Genomic DNA, 27210 nt, shown 5'->3' with positions numbered 1-27210 from the left:
AAATATTATATATTATGGTTCTATCATCGTGCAACTTTAGTCAACTTGGGTTCTGTAAGACTCTAGTAGTCAATACCTTCAATACTCCTATGAAAAACTATCAGTCAATGATTCAAATGAGATGACTTTTGTACATCCAGTGCTGTGTCATCTTTGATTTAAGATGCAACTAATGATGAACGTCTATTTAATGACAAGTCTATCCTCTATGGAATAAGACACCAGCTGCACTTGATACAAAAAAGGTATTAATCTGGTCGTTTTTTCCTTTGTCATAATCGTTCATGAAATTTGCTTCAGAATCTATTATCATTGTCCACCCATGAATTCAGATTGTACTGGGTGGAAGTCATATGTCCTAGTAATGATGGAGTATCAGATACTAAGATCATTAAAGATGCTAGTTCATGAATCAGTAATTACCTTACTAGTGACTACAGCCAAGACCATGCATGAAATCCAGTCATTCAACTGGTTCTATTTGTACTCATTTATGCATACAATACACACTTAACCTCTTGACAGTAACCTGTATAACAATTATTCAGTTTGTGAGCGGTATTACGGAAAATGTTTCCAAATTCATTACTGAAGTATTTCCATATACCTACTGTATATACATGATCGGATATGCTTCCTAAATGGGAAAAAAGTAGTTACAAATGACATCATCAACGTGGCAAGAAAAGTAATATCACCATTGTGGAGGTCATTTTTCTCCCATTGCTACATTTCATTCTCTCTCGATGAAATATGTACTGCAATATATGATGAATGGTCATTAACATGAAATGTTTACCACTAAAGAGACATTCATAGATTACTTCGATATGCAGTGAAGGGCACATTTTATGCAGACCCCATGCTCATAAGATCTTTACGTAGTTAACCCTTTACCTCATACAAGCGTCTTTGGACGCCTCTACTCCATTCGCATGGAAGCGCCTTTTGAGGCCTCTACAAGATTCGCATAGACGCGCCTTTTGACGCCTGCGGCAAACATCAGCCATTTTGAGCTAGTTTTCGTAGCGCCACCTTCGGGGAAAACCCCCCTATTACATACTACATTCATTTCTGCGAATGACAATTACGTCAGATCATGTGGTCGCTATTCATGCACTGGTCGATATCTGCTATTTAAAGTAACTGGGTTGTAATCTCCACTCTCCAAAATGGCAGCCGCGGATTTCATTCAGTACGTACGAAGTTTTCACGATTAGAATAACAACCACGAAAGATTCAATAAATTAGGTAAAGTCTCTGATATTGATGTAGGCAGCAATTAGTTTTTATAAATTATCAAATTCAGATGACTTAGTGATATAGACGCACACGAAAACCTTGTAAATTTCGAGTATTGGAAATAGCAGCTACGGTTGGTCACGTGGCCTCACGGACATGACGGTGAATGAGTTCTCTCAAGATTTTGAAGCACATAAAAAAATTCTTCTGTGGAAAATAATTACACAGCTATAACAATCGGGCATTACTCTTAAATTTTTCCACATATAATATATGTGTACCAAAAATGTAAAATGGTTAAAATTGTTGTTAAATGTGACATACACTAAATTGCTTAACAGTTCACAGGCAGGATTTCATTCAGTACTTACGAAGTTTTCACAAGTAGAATCACAAACACGAAAGATTCAATAACCTTGGTAAAGGCTATGAGATTTATGCAAGCAGCAATTAGTTTTTTATTGATTATCAACTTCAGATGACTTAGTGATGTAGACGCAGACAAAAAACGTGTAAATTTCGAGTATGGGAAATGGCAGCTATGGTCGGTCACGCGGCCTCACTGACATGACGGTGAATGAGTTCTCTCTCGATTTTATAGCACATAAAATATTCTTCTGTGAAAAATAATTACACAGCTATAACAATCAGACTTTACTCTTCAATTTTTCCACATATAATAAACGTCTGCCTAAAACGTAAAATGGCTAAAACTGCTGTTAAACACCACTACATTGCTTAACAATTCACAGGCATGCCTATGCGGATACGGTCTGCTAGGTAACAGGTGTTCTATTTATAGCGTGCTGCACTTTGTCACTAAGCTCTATGAGGTAAAGGATTAACTGAAATTTCTCTGCTGAAATCAGGTTTATTCCTCAATTTACTACAAAATAAAAAATAATTCAGGCGAATCAAAGAATATAAGGGGTAGTCCGCATTTTACATGTGCACGTGAACTTCTTTGATGCATGGTTCATACCACATCAAAATGATTTGTCTAGGACCTAATGAGGCAATTAAACTTAGTGAAGTGAAAGTGTGTGCATCCATTAATTACAAAAGGGGCACTATACATATCCAATTACTTGTATGGATTATGATAAGAGTGGAATCCTTTAATGACCATACGAACCCTGGATTAAACGTTTTAAAAACAAAGATGTAAAACTTTTTTGTCTTTTAGGTTGCTTTTCAATTTATTTTTAAGACCTGGAAAAACAATTTTCAAATCTGAGACCTTTTCCAAGAGTTCCAGACCTGTGCAGGAACCCTGCAAGAAGCTTCTGAAACTTTTTTGCTGGTAAAAAAAACATGTATTATCATGAAAATGCCTCTTCAGAATTCATTGCAGCAACATACCAAAAATTACAATTCTTACTGAACCATGTCGTATCCAGTGAACTACTTACATTTTGACCTCCTTTGCCTATAATGCGTCCTATTAATGTTTTTGGCACCATAATTTCTGAACGTAAATGGACATCTTCCATGGCAGCAAAACCACCTTCTGTCTTTATTTTTTCTACAATGTAGAACTGAGCCTGCAAATAAAAAGGATGTCAAATTATTGTCATTGTGCATGAATACTTGCATAAAACATCAGTTTCTTTGTTTTAAAAAAATCTACAGCTTTCATTACTGGTATGAACAAGATTAGTTCAAATGATACAAAACAAAACATGTTACAGAATAACCATCACAAATTTTTTATTTAAAAAAATTGCAAACTTTGCCAGACCACAAATAAAAATTTCCATACCTAACAAAATGTGAAGAAATTTAAAAACTACAAGATTTGACATGTACAGTAAAACATCTCCCAAACGCAAATGAGCAGTCACATCACATTTCAATTAAAAAAACTTTTTTAGACTAGTTGCGTCATCTTTCAATTTTTCCAGTGATTTTCAAGACCTGTAGGAGTTACTGTCAAATTTGAGACCTTTTCTGGACCAAAATAAGTACAGTAGTCCCCCTCTTATAAGGCCACCCCTAATGGTCAGGGGGGCCGTTCAAGAGGGGGACTACTGTACCCTGATAGACAATTTTTTTATTTACATCACTCACTTGAACTAATCTTCATGTCTATCTGAATGAACACGTACTCAAATCCACAAATTCTGCAATGAGCATGATGACATGCTCTGCTCCAACCTGACTGCTGTATTACTTCACTCTCTTATGCTTTAAATCTGCACAGCACTATTAATTGGACCAATTTTTCAGCACAGAATAGGCTACATATTGTGGCCATTATATTAGGTTGAGGAATTGTTGTATGGTTTAACGCATTTTTCAGCACAAGATAGACTATACATGGCGGCCAGTGTTAATGGTGGAGGAAGAACCCGGGAAAACTCTGGAAAGAACTACCGACCCACGAGAAGCTATTGGCAAGCTTTCTATAGAAAAAAAAAAAAACACACTGGCCGAATCCGAGACTCAAACCCACGCAGACTGAAGTGAGATGGCAGTTATCTGTAAGGGACAGCACTTTAGACCACTCGGAGCCCCTTAGGCTGAGGAATAACCCATGAAGAACCACCAACCTATCTATGGGTAAACTTTACCACATACCCATATTGGCCAAGCTCAATAGGAGATGTTGGTCATCTTAAGTACCTTTGACCACTCAGCCACCTGGGGCCCCCAGTACTGAATTGTCCTTCTGTGATCCATCATGTTTTGAAGTTTAGAAAGATCCCTCTCCTGCAACATTTTCCAGTCTTGTAACATCCAGAAGTCACACTGATAAAGCAAATTTCAATTAAAATCTGGCACCATTCTTTTTCAAGTCGAGACTGGTCCACTACCTAAATACACGTTTCAAAATATAGTTAAAAGTTTGAAATGTTTTCAAAATAATGTAACCTGTCTGTTCTCCAGGATATGTGTCATTTACAGCTGTTATAGAGACAAAAAGGAAAATATATGTAGGTCTACTATAGACAACTGAACTTGCAATGCTATTCTTACACAGCATTCTTTTTATTTTTCAAGTATTCTCAAAATAAATGATGTATGCAACTTAAGAAAGGACAAAACAAACTTTTCATTGCGTTTTGTTTTGAATGTACCAAACAGGCATAATCCAAATGCTGGCAAGCACAAGACAATTGGGTGAAGAAAAAAAAAGCCCAATGACGAAGCCAAAAACGTGAAGTTTGGCAGGTTTGAAATCTTAGCAGAAATATGTAATTTAGAGGGGTAAAATGTGATTGGTAATGTCAGACACAATTTTTCCATAAAAAAAATCTGAATTTTTTTTTGGTGGGGGTGGGGTGTTTGCAGGGTCCTTCCTCAATGGGGTCTCAAGGGGTAGCACCCCGATCCAGGAGTCCAAAAACACATTACACTTATAAAATACTGATCCTGGTACAACTTACGATCATAAAATAAACCGAATTAATTATTTGAAAAACTAATAACCTTAGGGCTATTCCATTTAAACATACCCCATGGATAGCAAAATATAAAACTTCCATGCATGGTCATCAATAAACAATCACTTCCGTGCTATGTCATATCAAAAGAAAAAATGCTTCTATTGGTGGTGCCTATATTATTTTAACCCTTTACCTCATGCAAGTGCCTTTTGATGCCTCTACTCCATTCGCATGGAGGTGCCTTTTGACGCCTGTTGTAAACATCAGCCATTTTAAGTGGGTTTTCGTAGTGATACCTTCTGCTTAACGGACCCATTATTTTCATATTGAGACCACTATTTATTCCAATTGCCAATCATATCCTACTTTTTGCAAAGGTTCATCTGTCTGTTTGCAGCTCATATTGGTCTGCCTTAGATCTGAGACCAAAAGTCTAAATATGACAAAATCAGATACCGACCATAGGCGAATTTTGGGTAGAAAAAAAAATCGGGTCCAAACAGTGAGCTTTTCCCCTCTGTATTTTGCAGTGCAACTAGAAATTCCAGATTATCTGGTATCATTATAGAGCTACATATGTCTACCTTTCTATAATACCACTCACTTTAGTGTATCATACATGACCGTGACGCTATAGAGCTCGGCAACAGGCTAAAAACTTCTGCCACGTAATCTCGTCACCAAGGGTTAATGTATTAAACCTAACATATGCTACATTGCTTAACAGTAAACAGGCAGTCCTATGTGTATGGAGTCGAATAGGTAACAGGTGTTCTATATATAGTGTACTGCACTGGATAACTTTGCTACATGTGTATCGAAGGCCTATGAGGTAAAGGGTTAATATCTGTCATGCCACCATTGAGTTCCTTTTCTCTTCTGACCCCCCAACCCCCCCGGCCTCCAAAAACTAATTTCCAGATTACTCATTGTAATTCACGGAATTTCAGAGAAAAGAAAAACTAGATCAGCAATTTCCGATGAAATGTAACAGAAGTACAAAAACAATCGGAATGTGGATCTCCAGAAGTTTTCGTATGTAGCCATATATGGTACGGATGCTGCAGCCGAATATTTAGAAAATGACTAAAAATGGCGACAGAAAGACAATACAACATGTGGTCCTTCGAAGATGTGGGGATATGACTTCAGGCTGGCTGGAGTCAGCTGTGGTTAATTTTAGAGGTGACAACTTGACCATAGATAAAAGGTTGAGACATTCTTCAACCTTGAATTAAGTTTGAAAATCGTACATTTGAAACTCATCTCAACATGGTCAAGATCGCACCCACTTAATATGCAAGTGCAACACACAGAATGGAATGCTGTATTCTTATTGGCTGACCGAAAATGAGGTACTGATCAATTGATTTTAAGATGACTAACGGGGACCACATTCCATTTTTTGCGTTGCACTAGCATATTAAATGGGCGCAATCATGGTCATGTCGAGTGATAGCGTGGAAAAATGGTCTGGCATTCCATAAATTTATAAATACGATGTCAAAATTTTAGTAGGTGTATGACGTCGAATGCCTGAGCTAAACATCGGTACCAAATTTATTACACTACACGCAATGTAGCTTAAAATATCAGCACAGATTCTTCAATAGGTAGTGTGAGAAGGCAGAAAAGTGTCATCCCTTATAGTATTTTATATTGCATGTGTGACTGATAATGAAAATGAAAACAAGTATGCGCACCCGTGACTCTTCACTGAATGTATGCGATTTGGTCATACCAATTGTAACTATTTGACTTATCTCCATATCAACTAGGGAAAATTGGCGAAGGGATCCAAATGGTTGCATTACGTGACTAAGTTAGGCTTGCATACATTTTTCACTTATGGGTTTATTAATATTTACGTGGTCACCCATTTTTGAATGTGCCTTCTCCCCCAGGGGTATGTTTCAATGGAATAGCCCTTACCAAAAATGTTCAACCTGACTTCAATAATTTCACAATATTTAGTCACATGAATTTGTTCTCCAATACTATTGATGCTGAAGTTACTTCATGTGCATGTCAGTTTTCAAGTCGTAATTAAGTCACAATAATTTCTCAATTTTTGGAGCAAATATATTATAGTTCTCACTTTTCATTACAAATCTGTAAAATAAACACCGAAGTACATCAACTATATATAAATAAGCCCATACATTCACTTGTCTTTTTCTCCAACGGATACAACCTGTTGATATGCCAGCTGAGCTCTTTCTGCAGCTTTGGCAAAGATTTAAGCCTTCCTTTTTGTCACCACTGACTCTTGTGGCTCAATGTGCAATCGTTTCTTTTCCTTCTCAATGAATAAGAGCCCTTTTCCTTTCAAGCTGGTGCTTGTCATGAGTATGCATATTCTGACAGAGGGCTACATTTTTTCTCTCATGCAAGAAATATTTCTTCCTACAGTAATTAATTGCACATTTTCCAGATGCCTTCTGAGCTTAAATTTTTCCCTATGCAGCTTCTTTTGTAGGTGCTTTCCAACCTCTTCCAACTGCGATTACCATAATTCCGATCTTTATTGCCGAGGTCACAAAATGTCAGTCCTCTAGCGTTCAGTTTTCCTATACACTGACCAACTAAATTTCCGTCAACTTTTAGCCCCAGCAATTCCCATGTTTTTCTTAAACCTTTATCTAAACTTTTCGTGACAATGTCTCTCTTAACAACTCGGGACACCATGATTTGCTTCTTCTTTCCATTGCCATCAGTCTCCATTACATGAAAATTCATTGGATAATTTAAACTTTTGACCACTCAGAATACTCTTTACGAGTCGTGTTCCAACTAATAAATGGAATGAATATGTTACAAGGGTCGTTGCAGAATGGGAGCGGACAGATCCTTTTATAAATATTAAAAAAAACAGATCGGAGATGATATAAAAAACATTGAACAATATCAAGAAAAATCTGATTCATATCAGGAGAAAAGCAGAATTCGGCTTTAAAACAGAAAAATCGTGTCTGTAATGTATAAATTATCACGCAAAATGAACAACATAATCATATTTGGCCTTGTGGCCTGGTAAACTAGTGATCCTAGGTTCACATAACACTATATTCCATATCCTTCTATTGTCTGTTAAACCAGAATTGAATCAATGATTACATTGCCTCTACAAAGCTTTCATCAGCAAGCTTTATAAACATTAACTATTGTACAGAAAATTTTAATTTACAAGATCAAATACAAGCTTTTTAAAAAAAAATTTTTTATCCCAACATTTTTAGAACTTTTTAATCAACACTATATGGCCAAGAAGTGTGCAGTAATATTAGCAAACCCGTTTACAGTGGTATTTATTTTCCCTGGTACACAACACTACTTTTTCAGTACTTTAGAAGGTTCCATCAATAAGCAATCTCAGGGTTTCTACAGACTGTAAACAAATTTCATAACTTTTCCAGGGCCATTTTACAAGGCTCAAGGATATGTCTACTGACCACAACTATCTGAAAAAAGTTTTTTTTTCTCACTCTCTGCTCGGAGCTCTATGAAATGAGAAATTCTCATTTTTTTAAAATAGTCCACTGTCAGAAATTCCACTACTTTTCCAAACGGTTTCCACGACTTTCAAAGCGCCTGAAATTTTGTTAAATGCCAAAACTTTTCCACGATTCCAGGACCCACAGATGTATGGAAATTCCCAAGTTATCTTGTTAGGAATTTAAGGCTATTACAAGAATGGCTTCATTTTTCAGGACCAGATGAATCCAAGGTTTTATATATTTTTTAAAAATTCATTTTACAGAATATTTTTTGGGGGTCACAAAATTGGTTTTGAATGGAAAAGATATTGGGACCAAATCAAACTTTTTGAAAAAAGACAAAAATATACATTTATTTTTGTACAGTGGCCAAGCTTGACACTTGAACCCACCCAGATGAAGCAAGATGTCGGTGATCTGTAAAGGCATGTAAATTACACAACCCTGGGTCATAATTAATTTTGTCATGTACTAGTGCATGTTAATTTGTTTAAGGGAACATCAGGGTTAGTAGCATATTTCTTTCAAAATTTTCAAGGTTTTTGCAAGGTTTTTCAAGTGCATTATTACATTAACTTTAAAGGATACATAAATGAAACTATGTAAACACAAGTTAATATTTACTATTACTCTACACCAGGAAGATTTCTTGCAAACTTATTTTTATAAAATTAAAAAATAAAACATGAAGTCGATAGTATAATCACTGATATCTTTCCCATTAACATTAAACATCCTATATAAGGGCATCAGAATAATGTAGTCACTAAACTAAGTTCATTTTACTGTCTACGCTACACTAATTACAAAGTCCAAAATATTTAAGAGTGGTTCTTGTGGCTTGTCATAAAATAAAAAAATTAAAGATTCGTTTTTCACATTATCGCTTATTTAAAAACAGTGCATTGATACTTTAAACTATTTCATTGTAATATTTCTCTCAGCTAAGCTGTACTTTTAGATTTATCGTGTTCATTGCAATTATCATCTGTCCTACTGCCAATCAATCCAAAATTAAAACTATACAGTTTCTATTTTAAAACATGAATCTGTGTTCAAACATACCTCTTGATCTGCCTGTATTAAATGCCATTACAAAAACATGGTTTTGTTTTTTCTTCAGCTACATTTGACCGAGGAGCACTCTCTCCCATTCTGACATAATTTGCATTTTGAGAAAGAGGTCCTAATCCAAATTTTACATTTTTCTTCATCTAGCCACCAAAGTTGTAATCGGCAGCCAGCCATGTTGAAGTGAATGATTCAAATTTAAACCACTGCTACATCCAGGCTTCTTACAATCTTAAGTTCAAAATGTATGACTGCGCAGTGGCCAGTTGTGGAAAATTTTCTGCTGCAGCACAAGCTTAGCAAGAGATTGGGTTTTTCTTCTTCCCATTTTTCTTTTTATTCAATTCTGTAAAACGAAAACTATTAATTCCTTATGGTTTCATGAAAATCAAGTCTTTTCAAGGTACCCCTACAATATTTTGAATTTTCAAGATGTTTTCAAGGTCCCCTATGGACCCTGGAACATCTTGCAATGCGAATTATTCTAAAATGTTCAGAAGAACAGTTGTTTTCTGTCTAAATAATGTGCCATTTCTCTGGTCAACTCAACATTTTCTCGTCAAGTCGGTGTGTTTCTTGTTTACTATTTTTAATACACATCTTTCCCTGGGTGTTAGCTTCCCCCAAATTTTTGTCTGCATATTTTATCAAAGGCATTGCTAGTAAATTGTAGGCTTCAATGTCATGTAACATCAGCACAATGTCATTTAAGGGTGTCAGCTACAGTGTAAGCATCAACCCACCTTAGGCAGATTTTAACTTGTACAACAATTAACATACACATAGCAAAGTGACCACATAATGGGGGGGGGGGGCTAATTCTTTCAGCCAAGTTTTTTTATTTCCTTCAACTTCAAGATATTTAATTTAGAAAAAAATATAATATATTGTTGGATTTCTTTCAAGCAAAGCAAGTTATTTTTCCATCTTCATTAGAATGGGAAATGTTTAAGAAAATGTGTCCCTGCTTCATAAAATTAAATTGTTGGTCCACATTTTAATTTTGTTATACCATAGTACATATAGCGATATGTAAAAAACATTAACAGCAGTATACCATGGTACCCATTTCTAATAGCCAATATTGTACAGACATGCTGTTAAACCATATAAAGACATTTATACCTATGTATATACACATGCAGACAGAATAACGATGGACACCAGACCATATTATATGCTGCGTGGGTTCAAGTCCAAGGCTCGGCTAGCATGGGTACATGGGAAAGCCTGCCAAAAGCTTCTCGTGGGTCGTGGTTCTTCCCTGGGTTCTTCATCCACCAGTTATACTAGCCACCAGGAATAGCCTATCTTGTGCTGAAAAATGGCGTTAAACCCTAGTACAACAACATATGCTTGCAGGGCGTTTGATTGGGAAGACAAATAACCACCACAGCTGCCAACCTTCCAGGCTCACAATTAGTGAAAATATGGATAAAAAGTCGTGAATTTGGACATGAATTCGTGAAATATACCATGACAATAACTCCATCCACTCTGACTGTCAATACTACACTATATCAAGTTCGCAAAATAAAAATAAAACACTACATATATGCAGAAATATTTATTTATGATGACATGATACTGTGGCAGTCTTGAACTTCCTCAACTGCTTGATCGTAAATTTATTTTCTAAACATTTCTGACTTCTTGCCTGCTGGTTGATCTTGGAGATTAAAATTGCGGACAAATTTTCAGCAGCTAAGGAGGCCCTAAAGTCTGTCTTGTGTTTCCTCACTAAAGAAAATACTCTTTCGCTGTCACTGTTGCTGTGAGGAATGCACAGGAGCTGCAGCATTTTTGGTTCTTCAACAGGAAAATTTGGAAGCGATTTTCAAGTCCGGGAACATTTGTCAGAACAAATGGTTAGCATGGTCTCCAGGTGATAAAGGTAGATTGTGTTCGACAAGAAAACTAACAAATAATGCTTCAGCGTTGGTCTTCTGCAAACGGTTTAAAATATTCCAGAGCTGAAATCTGCGAATTCTTATTTTTCCCAACTTCGTGTTTTTTGCAACCAACATTCTTCCTCACATAGTCTCTGCGATGGCACACTTAGTGTAAAAAGCATGAATGAATATTAATGTTTAATGGCAGAATGCACGGCCAATTTTTGATATATTCCAAATTAAACTTCACTTTTTGAGTAATACATTTCTTTTTCCTTGGTGGTGAAGACATTCTCAAGATCTTACATTTGATGCTTAACAGTAACTGAAATCAGTGTTTTGACGCATGCGCGGAGCAAATTTCCGGTTAGGCCCCAGTTTCTCTCATAAGCATTTGTAAAACTACTCTTATACATATAGATTAAAATAGGCTAAAATGCTGGCTACCGGACCAAGTATACTAATCGGCTGTAGATCTACTAATATCGTGACCAGCTGTACCGGACAGTTTCGGCGACTGTGAATAGCACGTCTAGTGCTTAATGGGAAATCGGTTATTTTATTAAAGATTTAAAATAATTGAGGATTGGAAAATTCGTGAATTTTTGGCTTATGGCGTGAATCCATGAATCGCTGAAAAAGTCGTGAAATTCACACCAAATTCGTGAGGGTTGGCAGCTATGAACCACATCTGTGAACCCTGAACTCCATACTGATCCACAGAAATTCCTTCACTCCGTCCAACTTACCTTCCATTGTGCCTCTGGAGTCCCTGTGATGATGACCTTTCTTTCTTCTGCACGACCTGATGGTCCTCTCTTCTCGCCATTTGTCTCACCATTCTTATTCTGGGCTAAAATCTGAAATTTGAAGGGTCATTTCTTCAACAACACAAGTTTAGGTTAAAATTTCTAACAATACCAACGCAGATCTAGCAGAATTCACATTACTTCCAGTTAATGACTCAAGGTAGGCAAACATCTACAACCACAGACCAGGTTAAAACTGAAGCGGGACAATTTCTGCTTGCAGTAGGCATGTATAATGTTCCAGCATAAACAAAGTAAAGTTCAAACTCTTGTTAAATTCCTGTACCAATTTACCTAAAAGAACAACCATAACAGTTGAAATTTGTATTTCACATTATTGTTGCATCTATTTCTTTGTACATGTTAACAGGGAAAATAACTTCAAAGAAAGAGATAATATTGAGCAGATTTCCATCATTTATTAGTTTCTTAGTGCCCTCAAATAAACATAAAAGGATGCATTAAACAAGCACTTACCTCAATTGTAGCATTAAGGTATAGTGCGTTTAAATAAATCTAAATGATATATTAAACAAGCCCTTACCTTGATTCTAGCATTGGACAACCTCATGATATTTTTTATATTTGACCCTTTGCTGCCAATGACAGCACCAACTGTCGACTCTGGTATGTAGAGGTAGGTGACTTCCAGCTGTTGAGGGGGTTGTTGTGCAGGTCCACTAAAAAGACCTGGGTAGAAAGAGTTACCCTGAAATGTACAATTCAAATGTTTAATCAAAATGATATGGAAACAACAATGGGGAACAATATCTATTATTTAATTAATAGTTTCTGTGATAATGAAAAGAGACAATACAACTATGCCTTCTTCTAGTAACAATGCCAAAGGACCAATATTTTGTGCAGGCAATCCATAACCAGCTAATGAAAAACAAAAAACTAATGAATAATGGAAGGACAAGGTTTCACAGTAAAATTCCCAGCTCACTGTTCCCAAGCTTTTTTAAAGATAAATTTCCAGGTCATTTCCTGGATGAAATTAATTTTTTCAAGGTTCACATATGACCATTACCGAACGGAATTAAAGAACATTTTAGATCATAAATCATGCATTTTCTGAATCTAAAGATGGTTCTCTTTCAAGACTCTCCAAAACATCTAAGCCAGAAAAGATGATCACATACAAGACCACAAAATGTATCACACGAAACAAGTTTGATTATTTTCCTATAAATTGGCATGTAAAATCATTCCAATATACAAAATAAAAATTCTGACTTTATTTTGCTGACCTGCATTATGTTGCCAAGTGGGAACAACATAATGAACATAAATTAGTTTTGTTTCCGTTCAAGCCTTGTATTCTAAAGAATTCTATAGCAATATATATTTGCATCTTATAGAAAGTAATCATTTTATATTAGCAGTATAAAAAAATCAACACAAGTAGAATCTTGTCTTGTAACGAAGGGAGTTGAACCCTGAATTTACCTGTGCCAGTAAAATCCCAAAGATTTTTAAAACAACCTAATCTTTTTAAGACGCTCTGGTTAAAAATCCATCATTTAAAAAAACATTTTCAAGAGATGATTTAAATTTTGACAAAAGAGCTTCAAAAGTATATACTGTTGTATAAACAAGGACTGAATTTTCTGTAAAATCAACGTGCCTTCTTGTAATTCGTTAAACCAATCTCCAAACTTGTATTTATACACGGGCTTGAATCCTTTTTTTATATTTAATGCAAGGGACGTCAATTTCTCATTTCAGCAAAGATTCAACAATTTTAAATCCAAATTTGGTTTTAAACAAATAGCAGTCAATTTTCTAATCCAGGTTTCCTATGACTATTTCCACCCCATTATTCACATTTGGACATTTAGGTTGGTGTGTAAGGTCGCTGCAATTTCATATAGAAAATTAGGAATTTGCTACCATCTTGCGGTAGCAACGCATGGTAGTCGCTTACCAGCAGGCCTAGAAAATTGAAACTTGCATTATATGGACTTGTACCTGCATGAAACTGATAGGAAAATGAATTATTTTCTCAGAAATGGCAAGCATTATAACCATTACATCTTTAATCCGCTGACAGACTAGACAAAAACTAAGGCATTGATGAAATCTGACCAAGTACTTGCCATCTGCATTACTAGTCACTTCACCAATCTCAAATGACATCGAAGTCCATTAGTCACATGATGTCAACAACAAATTCAATTTTAATGTTCTTGTAGAGAAATTCAATTAATTAAATGTAAGTCAGATAATTTATGTAAAAACCAACAATCTGGCCAGTCTGATTTATCAAGCAGAGAGCACATGTCAACGTGGTAGTCACATGTTACAAAACTCCCAAAGTTGTTCTCGGAATATATAAATACGGAAAGTTGTGTTCCTTCATTTTTGTATTTTTATTAAAACCAGTATACGACTTGCATGTAATTTAAAAAAAAAATCCACAACAATATTGGAAAATGTGGGTCAGATTTGTGTACTCGTGCGACTAGCAATGCAAATTGTGAGTACCAGGTCATATTTCATCAACAACGTTGATTTATCATGTTTAAAAGCAGATTGTAGAAATAATGATTTTAATACTCACAGTTTCTGAGAAAAAAAGTAATTTTCATATCCATTTCATGGAAGGATCACTATATCTAACATTTAAAGTTTGCTAGGCCATCCGGTAAACGGATACAGATATCGAGCAGACTTTTAAAAAAAAAAGGTCCACTAGATGAATCTAATCCATTGAGCATTTAGATTGACTCGGCGAATATTCTGGTTAGAACTTTATAAATTTAAAAACATTGTTTCTACCGACTTTTTTCCAATTTCTTGGTAGTGTGGGAACCCTACCAACTACAGATGCTCTGACAGCTAATCTGACCAGAAGAAAAGCATAATAGTTAATCATACTGATTACAGGCACACAGGTCATGGATTTATTAAATTCCGGAACATTCACTTTTCAAACATAATACATTTTTCATCATTGTTTATTCCATCCACAGCAGTTTGATAAAACTTTCTTGTCGACGAAAATAGCCATGATCTGACTGGTAGACGTGATCATTTTAGTAGACCAGCAAACTGGCAACAAATGTGCTGGTCTTGTGTCGCAAATTACTAGATAAATGGGAATGACCCGACAATACTCAGCTTATATGCTGGAAACTGATTATAGACGCTACAATTTACCAGAAAAGACTTGAAAGGACGGAAAATACTCTCCACTTCTATTTCCCAAGTTTTCTTTTGGTTTACTCTTTTGGAAAAATTTAAATTTTTGTTTGCTATGGCACGATTTGTGAAGAGGCTCAGCAATTTGGGACACTCCCGACAAATTTTGGGATGATGGGCATCTGTGTAATGACCAATTTTCCAGGATGGTACTTGCTCACATCAATTAGATTTGTGATTCCAATGGAAAACTTGACGTAAGGCTCACATACTATGCACACTGCCTCATCATTCTTCCTATCCGCTTTACTCTTTTTTCCATTTGGACAACCAATGCTTTCAAAATTGTCACAATTTCATTCTGAGCTATGCCTGAAACACTTGGTACCCAAGGTCAACGTCAGTTGTCAATATCAGCAATGTGACTGTGGACAAAAGAGTTGAAGCTTCAGGGATGAGCATTCACATAGATGTAACTTCCGATTACCCATGCTGCATCTTCCCAGGGAAGGGACCTGGAGTGGCCAAGTGATCTAAAGCTCTCTCCGTTACGGATCACTGCCATCTCACCTCTGTCTGCGTGGGTTCTAGTCTCGGATTCGGCTAATGTGGGTATGTAAGAAAGCTTGCCAGTAGCTTTTCGTGGGTCACGTGTTTTTTCTGGGTTTTCCCAGAGTTCTTCCTCCACCATTAATACTGGTCACCATGTAAAGCCTATCATGTGCTGAAAAATGGCATTAAACCATACGACGACAACAACAACTTCCCAGGGAAACGAAATATAAATGTTACTGAAGCTTCTGATTTGGAATTCAATGGGCCATTGTCAATTGGAAACTATTTAAAGTGGAAAAATACTGCTAGTGTTAATTTATAAATATAATTAGAGTTCCATTGCAACTTTTTATTAAAATCTGCATCAATACTGACTTGTTCTATACTGATACAAGTTTATATGGCATTCACTGGTTTAATACCAAATGATCGAGATAACTAGATTACTGTATATCATACAAGTGGCCCACAACACCTGGCCAATATCTTGCCTAACAGTAACATGCAAGAGCAGTTGGCCAAGAAATCTGTCAGCAAGACATTTTATTAAACTTTCCTGAATGCAATTGATAAATGGGTGATCACGATGTATGTGAGGGTTTTGTTCTGATGCACGTACTTTGAGATTCGCATAAATTACGACGATTTTCTCTCTGCAGGAATTCAATATGTTACAAATTAGGTGATGCTTCTGTACAGTAGATTAAAATAAAAAATTAATAAACATTTTCATAAAAAAACATAGGACTGATTACATATTTAATACATGTTTTTATGATTGCTAAAATTTTTATATTTTCATCCATACCCTCTCCTGCATGTTGCAAGAGGTGACTGACTAGTAAAGGCATCCACCACTGATTGAATCCTGCAATATTTATCAAATTCTGTTGTCTTGACAAAACATTTTTAAAAATTTCGAATTTTAGTTCTGGCCACCATATCTGAATCAGCATTATTTTGCATAAATCTAAGGCATAAATACCAGAATGCTTTCCATCAAATTTGGTTAAACAGTTATTTAGATATTAAAGGTTGGTCTATTTTTATTACCAGCAGCTACATTTGACATCAATCTGGCATCATCCAATTTTGTATCTGAAATATCGTTTAAAGGCTTTTCCATTTTAGTACCAATAGCCGTATTTGACGGTGGATCAACACCATTTGCACAAACTCTAAAGGTCCACATACCAGGATAATTTCTGTAAAATTCAAAATCTGTCAAATTTAATTCAGCTATTTTGGTTAAGTCGTCTTAAGTTGGTTTTTTTTTCCTCTTTCTTTTACGGCAAACAATATTTGATGGCAAATAGACGTAACAAATTTTGCACATACTGCGTCGAGTTTGCTTGAATCTACTCTGGAGGATTTCAACAAGCTAAAGATGTCTGAGACAAATGTAAGACCGGCAACATATAACAAGGCCAAGAGAGCTAAAATCAAATGTAGGAAGCCAGCTTACCATCTGGGCCTGTTGAGAATACTGGAAAGGACTTCTTGGACTAGGGTAGTTGCCACCAGCAAAGTTAGGCATGACACTTGGACCTCCATAATTACCAAACATATTCATCTGGTTCTAGGAGAAGAAAAAAAGAAAAAGAACACGAGATCACTACAATTACATTACTTTGCTGCAACCTGAAAAAAAGGATCTTGTAAAATGGCAAGATGTATACATTGTACAATAAAATGAGTTGCAAATGACTGGACCCCTGTACAATTCTAATATGATTTGTGTAAAATTAAAAAGTTTCTTGATCTAACCTATTAGAAAGATCTAACAAGAACCCTATCAAATGCCCAGTGGTCTGCATGCCAAGTCCAGAATCAAATCATTCTCAGCATTATCATTCCTCCCCAAGTATGAACAAAACCCATAACACACATTTACTGACTATTACCTGGATGCATATTCACAAGGGAAAGTGAACAAGATGTATAATGAATAGTCTCCTCTTAACAAACAATTCAAAGTCAAACAAGAATCTATCATGGGGATTAGAAAATACATGCAAACAGAAACTTGAACCAAAGCCATCAGCAGAAAAATGAATGCTAGGTCTCATTTTCCCACTATTTTGGGTTTGACAAAAATTGTGCATTAACATGTTAGAACGACTTAAAATCCATATTGGTGAATCTTTTTGTTGATAGGATTTGGGAGCAACATTTTTATGACTAGGGAAGAAATCCAAACCATTGATGTTAAAATGTGTGGTCCTTTGCATTAAACATTTATTGAAATTCAATTATTCACAAAACCTACAGATTTTGTAAATATGTTCAAAACATTTCTTGATTAATTGTTCTTCCATGTCTGACACATTTTAATAGAAGTACATCTGTGAAAATCATTTTTGGACTGGTTATGCATGTAGTTTTCAAAATAAATTTCATTAAATGCATGAAAGCCCTGAACTGCTATCCTGGTCCAGTTACCCTTGAAAAGCTGATCCAAATGTAGTCAAAGACTTTGTTTTCAACACAGCTACATTACTTCATCAGAAGTTGTCTGAGATGCACAGATAAATATAAGCCCAAAAACGGCCGACATGTTGTTTCAAACTTACACTATAGTTCTGCATGTCCTGCTCAAAGCATTTCCTCATTTTCTCACTAACAAGAGTCTCAGCTTTGGTTGCATTATCTAAGGAACCAGTAATGGTGATGACTCTGTCTACATAGAAGTTACTGGCATCTGTTGTGCTGTTGGAAGAACAAAGGTAGATATGTAATTTAAAAAGTTAAATATCGTAACCTTTTATCTATATAAAGACATATCTATACACAGGCAATTTATACACAGAGGGACTATTTTCATTTAGCAATAATTTCCAACAAATAAATTTGTCAACAATTTTCTTGGAATTTCTGAGTGTTGTTCCATTTAAACATACATGGTACCCAGAGAAGGCAGTTTATAAAAAAAAATATAGACCAGGGTGCTTTGATTTCACAAAGGTCATATTTAAAATAAGAAAATTCTAAATTGCATCTATCGGTGAGTACCCCACATTAAAAGTGCCTTCCCTGGGTCTAAGGTACGTTTTACTGGAACAGCCCTGAATTGCCATCAGAATTTCACAGAAAGCATTCAAATTCTCAAACATAAAAGCTAACAGCAAATAGCTTCACCATTTTCATTGCAATCGATAGTGATCTTTCCTTACTTATAACATTTTTTGGGGCTATCTGTTTGGACAGTTTACAATACATACTGGTTAATAACTGACGTACATTTTGTGCCTTAAATTACTTGTATTCAATACAAACCATGAAATTTGTTCAAGATATGCTTGATGTCACAAAGTCTAATGTGAGGCTATAAAGTACTTTTTAGATTATGTCTAACGAACCAACACGCACTGTTTATAAGAACACTTCCCACTTTTTATCATTATAAAGGAAACAGTGTTCAGTATCCTAGTTTGTTGACTTCTGTCTTCTTGGTTAATATGCTGCAAAGATTCCTATCCTTTAAAACAGAACAGTGATTTAATCTGACGTGAAACTAACTCTTGCACCCATGTCATAGGACACCTTTATTCTTGAAACACCGAAAGTAATCACCAAAATTAAAATGAAATATAAATTTGCTTTTGAAGCTGAAAATAGCAGGGTATTATTCTTGTCCTTGCAAGCCATCCATTACGTATCAACAGATGGTGGAGAACTAGAGATGTGGTGCAAAAACCCTTTTTTTAAATAAATAACCTTGACCCTTAAGCTTTTGACCCAGATACTTATAGCCATGTAAAAATTAATGCAACCACAGAAGGTACAATCAAGAGTTACTTTGAGGCAACCATTTTTCTTTCAGTAAGTGACCACGACCTTTCAACCCCAAAACAGACAGAGTTCTCCCTTACTCAAAGTACAAGTCAGCAACTTCAACAGATGAGAACCTAGCTCTTGTGCAGAAACCAGTAATCTTCTTTCAGCCAGTGACCTCAACATTTCGACTTTTAACCCTGAAATCTATTGGGCTCTTCCTGATACCATGTTCAAGCCATCCACAAAATATGTACCTATTAGGGGTAAAACGATTCATCAATATACTGATGCATCAATACTTTTGCTGTAACAATACACGTATCGATATAAGATTTAGAGAATCGATACAAAACAATACTTACCGTATGCAAATTATTTTAGTCTTAAGCATTCATGAATAAGTATTACTAGTTTGCCTTTTTGCCTATTATTCTTTAAAATTATAATTCATCTGAAACACAATCTGCAGTCGCAGGCACTTATTTTTATTAGTAAAAAAAGAAAAAGACTATTGAAAATACTCGAGTGCCGTCTATAAATTAACACAATGTGACATGGTTCATACCCCCCTATTCTATGCTAATTATCTTAACATAGCAGCACATTCAGCATATAGGATATGTTCCAAAATGTGTTCCACATCTATAATGAAGTACTTTATTCATCATGTAATAACCACTTTTACGCCAAGTTTCTACATTGAATTGTATCATGTCTACACTGGTAAATTTCAAATCTACTGGTGTGTCGCATGGTGAAATTTGTTGCACTGAATTCTCATTGGCTGTTATTGATCGTTCCAGTCCAGGTTAAACAATAACCACAAATGCATGACAAACATGAAGTATTGCCAAATAAGTCATGAAGTGATATGTAAAGTACTTGACATGGGATGCTGTCAGGGTGTGCAATTGCGTGAATCATGCAAACTACAAATTCATGAACTTTGAGCATACAACTTTTATTTAACCATTCTTATTGGGACAGGTTTTTCGTGAAGGCAACTGTTTACACATCTGGGTTCTTCAAGCATGACATGAATGGTTGTTAAACAAAATAAGATTGGCATATGGTGCCCATTAATAAAGCATTATTATGGCATAGTTTTAAGTTCAACGAAGGAAGTTTTACAAGTGTGAGTTTAAAATGTGGGATACCTACAAAACCCAAAGTGGTTGATTCCTGGTGTAGTTCATTAGGATTTCTTTCGGCAAGTACTGGCTGATCGTAGTGATGATGACAATTTTTTAAGTTATGAAGTATATCTGATTATTGGTACTGGCCTGAGTGTTAATAGAAATGCCAAGGAGTGACACTGAACAAAACAATGGTGTTAAATGTGATTCAGACGTACATGTTAGAAGGACAAAAATAGATGGCATGGTGGTCAATATCTCCTTGTGCAGTATTTCGAACCAAGATGTAGAAAGGGCAGAATACTGAACCTAATTAAAAAAATGACAATTTAAAAGTATACTGCAATTTTCGTTTTTTTTTTTAATCAAGCAATTTAGCCTGTGGATCACATGCTACAAAACCATGTATCCTCATCAGGGTGAAGATAAACTTAATAAATAAGGGTTAAAAAAAATGAAATCAGGAAGTAAAGGTATGTATACATGTGATTTCGAACTTTAAGACAGCTTTAACAATTTTTCAGCCATAATGCTAACATGTCTACAATGTGACAGTTTATAGTGATGGCTAGCAGTGGCGCGACATGCCGCAAACATGTAACATTATGTCCAACCCAGTCGCATTATCCTGATACAAGGCTGACCAGTCTTAACACTAACCTCTTAATGCTGAGCAGCTAGCAAGGGATAATACCATTTTGTATGTCTTTGATATGACTCTGCCAGGTCTTGACCCCACGACTTCCCACATGCGAGGCGGAGGCTCTAACCACTAGGCTACCAGAATGGTACATTATAGAACAGGCAAGAAATCTGGCATTGTAGTCAGTAAACCACTGATTCAACAAAGTTTGTTGGTGAAAAATCCTATTTTGGAGCAGATGTATCCAAAAGATGATATCTGAGCTCTGGATAATTATACATAACAGTAATAAAAACCCGTTTCCCAACATATTCAAGCTGACAAAGCTAGCTATGTATATGACCCTGCAGAAGGAAGAACAGAACAATATTCATACACAGATAAGAATCAGAGTATGCTCAGAAATAATCTACAGATTAATACTTGTATAACTAGAGGTGACATCTTTTAAAGAAGTTGATTTCAGAAGAGCTCTAACAAAGTGGAGCAAGAAGAAAGAGATACTGAAGTGTTCAGCAAATACTGAACTATAACCACTTTTTCCTCTTATCCTTTCTTCCACTCCCCTTTGACAAATGGGGAGGTCTCCCTTAAGATAACACCATGGCACTACCACTACTTAAATTGCACATGGAGAACAGACTTGGAATGTCTTTTTATGCAGAGAATTTAACAAGCAAATGAAGGTGCCAATGGAATAAATAAAATTAGCACATAATCAGCAATGGGGCAGATTTCAAACCGCTGAGGTTTATCACCTTATTTAAATTTTAAAAAATTATAGGACTGGGTGTTACCAACAACTTTCCTTCTTCACTAACAAATACAAGTACCCATGGCCACAGCAGTCTTTTGCATCTGCAGGAAGTACAATGTGATAGATTTCGTTGGTATTCATCCTCATTTCCATACCTGCATTAATTCTAGATGAAATTTTCTTTACACAAGGAAACTGCACAATTTGTTCTGTTTCGAAGATAACATTGTAATGTCTTCCAAGTGAGACATGAAATTGGCAATATGACGTTTTCATGCCGTGCGAAACAAAGTGCCTGGTGGCTAAAGTAAGTTAAATGGAGCCACCAGTGAATGGCTTAAAACACTGAATAAAACTCACTGGCAACCAAAAGGAAATCTATTTGAAAGTATATCTGTTATCTTATCATCAATGAGAATAGCATATAAATATATGATTACTAATGTCTATATGTAAATACAACCAAGAATGTCAACATATATAAAAGGGCACCATCTAACTTCCAAAGATAGAAAGACCATCAAGGTCATGTGTGTATTGATATGTATCATTTCACAGGCTGTGTATTGTGAATCATATCGATACGAGGCACAGGTGCATCGTTTCACCCCATGTAACTATAGATGCTAAACAAATGTAGTTATGTGGAAACCTAACCGACATGCAGAGAGCACCACAAGATTATACTTTATGGCAACATTACCACTGGGACCTTGCTTATATTTAACTGTAGATACAAAACGACCAAAAGGCTTACCTTGATACTACAATATGAGAGCCAGATTCCTCCATAAATGATTTGATGACTGATCCTCCCTTCCCAATTATCCTGCCACAAAGGTTGTTAGGACACAGCAGTTTAATTGGATATTCTCTGCAAGGAAAAATAAAAGTGTGTGTGCCAATTTTATGTTCCACACATGTAATACATACAGCTGCATATCCCTTAAAATTTTAGCACTGTTTCAACAGCTTAACAATGCAATGCACCCAGTTGTGGAAGTAAATTACAAATCTTTGGTATGACTCTGCCGGGGTTCAAACCTCCAACCTCCTGCATCCAGAAGTTTAATCCACATAGGACACCAGAGTAGTCATGTATAGTTGCTATAAAAACTGAAAATAAGGAAAGCACATGAAGATCTGGGATGGACAAATCAATGTAATCTTATGCAACAGCCTTCTTTTCTAGAATATTCTTAAGTTTATATGACAAGTCAGATTAAAGAAATGTAAAAATTTTTTATACAAAATCTTTTTAATGCTTTATTTTTACTTTTTAATAAAAGCAGGATCCATATACATGTGAGCACAAGATGTAATCAGGTGGGAAAAAAAGCATGATTACTCTAAAGCACACTGGTTGGAATATATGTGACAGGTACTAAAGATGTAATCAGGTGGAAAAAAAAACACGATTACTCTAAAGCACACTGGTTGGCATATATGTGACATATCACCACCAATTTTATAATAATAGTGTTTAGCATGAACTGGTTCCTGCAAAGTAAGAATTCTTTGTGCATATCTTCAAAGCTATTAAGACCATATTGCCCATTATTGCTTTATTTTATTATCAACTGTTCATCACATTGGATTTGCAGGAGATGCATATAATGATTCGTATGCTGAATATGAAGTCAAACAAAAGTGTGGTTGATACAGAAATTGATCCACCAAATTTTTATCTAATGTATTTTATTTAAAAATATGTAAAAAGCATTCTGAACAAGAGTCGCTCAAAGTCACTGGCTCAACTGGCTGAAAAGAATTTCCTTGAATTCAAACACAACTTACCCTTTGTTCAGCGATTGTGCTTCTTGTTGGACGACTTTCATGATTTCTTTACATGCTCCTGTGCAACTTTCTGGGCTTCCTTTGATGGTGATGACCTTAAAATTAAAAGAAAATTCTGGAACTCTAGTTTTTAGATATCCTGCTATTACTATCTAATCTTGACTGCTTAAAACTGCACACTGACATATGAACCTCTGCAAAGAGTTGCAAGTTTGAGGTCGGAGTAAAATAATACCAGGACACATAATTATGGGTCTAACATACTCGTTAAAAAAAAAACACCCAAAAAAAAGCCGTTTTGTCAATCTAAAGCACATTTTAAACATCCAAGCATCTGGCAAAGTGAAAATATCTCTTGAACAGATGAATTTGGATTCAGTAATTGTACCCACCCCCAAATGTTTCCTACACCCACTTCAAGCATAAATAGGAAATGAGTTCATGTAATAAAGTGTTTCTGTGAAGTCTGACAACAAAAAATAATGGGGGGGGGGGAGGGGGCGGCGCGTGTCAATGGTATGATCACAATGCACCAACCTCATACTGAAACCTAATGTTGTATTATCTTTGCTTTGGATTTTCCTCTGATACTTCCAACTATATTTTAAGAGTCTAGTCCAAACCTGCAATTAGTCATCAGTCTTACAAGCTTTTGAGTGATTCTGTAAATTTGATTTTTATCCATCATTCTGTAAATTTGATTTTTATCCATCATTCCTCTACTGTGAAATCTAGTTCTTCACTGTATATTTCAGTTTTTGTTTGACTTGTGACTTAGTTCTTGTAGGTTTTACACAGAAGTCTTCATATTTACATTTTTTATGTTTATTGCTTTAACAATGTAAGCATGTTGCTGGGGAAAAGAAATCATGTGAGAAACTTTTTATATAAAAATGTAAATAAAACTATAGATGTTATCTTGACACTGCATCAAATTTGTTAATTTTTTTTCTTCCATTGAGACTACTGTATATCAGTCACATTCAATTTCCTGATTTCTGATGTATAAGGGGTAATTCTTCCCAAAACTTATACAAATATCACAGAACATAACTCTGTCTTCAAGTTGTGCTTTAAAACCACTTTTGTGCTCCGAACAAACCAAAAAATCAGAAATTTTGATGCAATTTTTTTTTGAGGCAGTAAATCTAACTTGGTGTCCACCCTCCACATTCCAACCACCACTAACTTGACACTGAAAATAATAATTTTACATCCCTATATGGCTGATTTCACTTCTGGGAACAGACCAAAGTTCACAGCCGTGCATATGAATGGAAAGGGTACAAGTTGCAGAACGCCCCTAAGGCACACATTTTGATTATGAATAATTAACAGCATTTGCAAGTATACTTTGGTATAAATGTACATCTATCAAATTTGGATGGAACACATATGGTGATAAAAAGAATGTCCTTACTTTTGAATTTAGTTTTAGATACTCATTGTTTCATTTTATCATAACAGAGCTAAATGTGTATACTGTCACAAAAAGTAAAATGTGCAACTCTTAACAAATTTGCCGAGTTCTCACAATCAACAATTTCAATTTGGACAAGTTTTGCGTGAATCATGCACCCTGGGAATCTGAAGTAGATGCATCCTCAAACTTTGCATCTACACAGAAGTCTTTATTTTGGAGTTGCAAGCCTCTAGTGTATGCAGATTAAACACCATCTTCTCATATAGACAAGATTCACAAGTATCACAGATAACAATTCTCATTTATGTTTGACATTAACCCTTTACATCATGCAAGCGTCCTTGTACGCCTCTACAACATTCACATGGAAGCACCTTTTGACGCCTGCTGTAAACAGCAGCAATTATTAGCCAGTTTTCGTAGCACCACATTTGGGGAAAAAAACCTATTAGATACTACATTTATTTCTGCAAATGACAATTATGTCAGATCACGTGGTCACCGTTTATGCTCTGGTCGATATCTGCTATTTAAAGTAACTGGGTCATAATATCCACTCTCCAAAATGGAGGTTACGGATTTCATTCAGTACTTACAAAGTTTTCACAATTAGAATCACAACTATGAAAGATTCAATAACTTATGTAAAGGCTCTGATACTGATGTAGGCGCAGACGAAAAACTTGTAAATTTCGATTATGAGAATGGCAGCTACAGTTGGTCACACGGTTTCACTGACTTGACGGTGAACGAGTTCTACATTGCTCAACAGTTAACAGGCAGGCCTATGCGTATGGAGTCAAATAGGTAACAGGTGTTCTATTTATAGTGTGCTGCACTTTGTAACAATGCTCTGTGAGGTAAAGGGTTAATAGTATATATAAAATATGTATATTAGATTTACAGGATGTGGCTAAAACTACAACTGGCCTTATGGCAGGGTTACTCATTTTGTTGCTCCAGTCTGCTGTAAAATTGGTAGGCATTGGAGTGGTTGGAATTTTGCCTGCTGCATGGCACGACGGATAACAAATCAATAAAATGAAAAGAACTTACTGTTTCTGAAGATGCCAAGTTGTCCCTGCGATGGATATCAACTCTGAAATAATTTAAATGAAACATGCATCATCTGTCACAATAGTAAACAGTAATACATATAACAACATAAAGATTTCTGGAGATGTAAAGGGGCTTAATATTTTCATTTTTCTAAATATATCTAAAGAGATCCCAAGTTCTCATGGTCCTTTCTATGACATCTGTAGCACAAAATATGAAATGAATCATTTATACTGGGACTTTTTCAAGTAAATGTTATCAACATCACTTGAATAGCATTTCATATTCAAAAAGAACTGAGTACAATGCCAATTTTTTTCAATCTGCTACACCAGACTTTGGAGGTCCATGCACAGTGGTACCAAAACTGGTCTCCTATGTGCAATAACAGTTATATCCAGACTGGTTCAATAGAAGTTATTTCCCAATCTTGTTGTCCAATGCAATCAGCAATATTAACAACCATTACAAGTCATTTCCCAATCTTGCTGTATCCTGTAAGGGCTGTTCCAGTAAAACATATTTTGTGGTAATTTAAGTTGTTATTGTTGTTGGGTTTAACGCCAATTTTTAGCACTAGACTGGCTATACATGGCAGCCAGTATAAACAGTGGAGGAAGAACCCAGGAAAAAACACAGACCCACAAGAAGCTATTGGCAAGCCTTTTCACATACCCACATTGGCCGAATCCAAGACTCGAACCCAGGCAGACAGGTGAGATGGCAGTGATCTGTAATGGAGAGCACTTTAGACCACTCTGCCACTTGGCCCCCCCCCCCAACCCGGGATAGTAAAGCCGTCAATACTTTTAATACTGCACTTGTGAAATGGTAGTGATCTGTAATTGTGAGTGCTTGAGACCACTAGGCCATGCATGGTCCTGCTAATTTAAGTTGAGCTTTCAGACAAACGGAATAAACAAGGATTTTACAAACTAAAAAGAGCACATTCAAGATATCCATGTCTGAACAAGCAGATTATGGGAATGTTGGACTTAAAACCCTAATACAGCATT

At 35.7% G+C, this 27210-nt stretch overlaps 1 protein-coding gene across 1 annotated transcript in view; it reads right to left on the bottom strand.

Annotated features, from left to right (window-relative positions):
• The window catches only part of LOC149781008 (insulin-like growth factor 2 mRNA-binding protein 2), a 78427-nt gene that overhangs the window by 15865 nt on the left and 35352 nt on the right, over positions 1-27210 (bottom strand). The window contains exons 10-17 of the mRNA XM_089938121.1: positions 26192-26234; positions 23713-23807; positions 22673-22789; positions 18176-18311; positions 17068-17181; positions 12445-12609; positions 11841-11951; positions 2655-2786 (exon numbers count right to left, since the gene is read on the bottom strand). Of these exons, the coding sequence (XP_089794247.1) occupies positions 2655-2786; positions 11841-11951; positions 12445-12609; positions 17068-17181; positions 18176-18311; positions 22673-22789; positions 23713-23807; positions 26192-26234 (913 nt within the window). The remainder of the gene's footprint in view (positions 1-2654; positions 2787-11840; positions 11952-12444; positions 12610-17067; positions 17182-18175; positions 18312-22672; positions 22790-23712; positions 23808-26191; positions 26235-27210) is intronic.

This window comes from Sinohyriopsis cumingii, chromosome 16, assembly GCF_028554795.1.
Source record: "Sinohyriopsis cumingii isolate HCF-2022 chromosome 16, ASM2855479v2, whole genome shotgun sequence".
Classification (NCBI taxonomy): domain Eukaryota; kingdom Metazoa; phylum Mollusca; class Bivalvia; order Unionida; family Unionidae; genus Sinohyriopsis; species Sinohyriopsis cumingii.
Note: the sequence above shows the minus strand (reverse complement) of the source record. Positions and strands in the feature narration are given on the sequence as shown.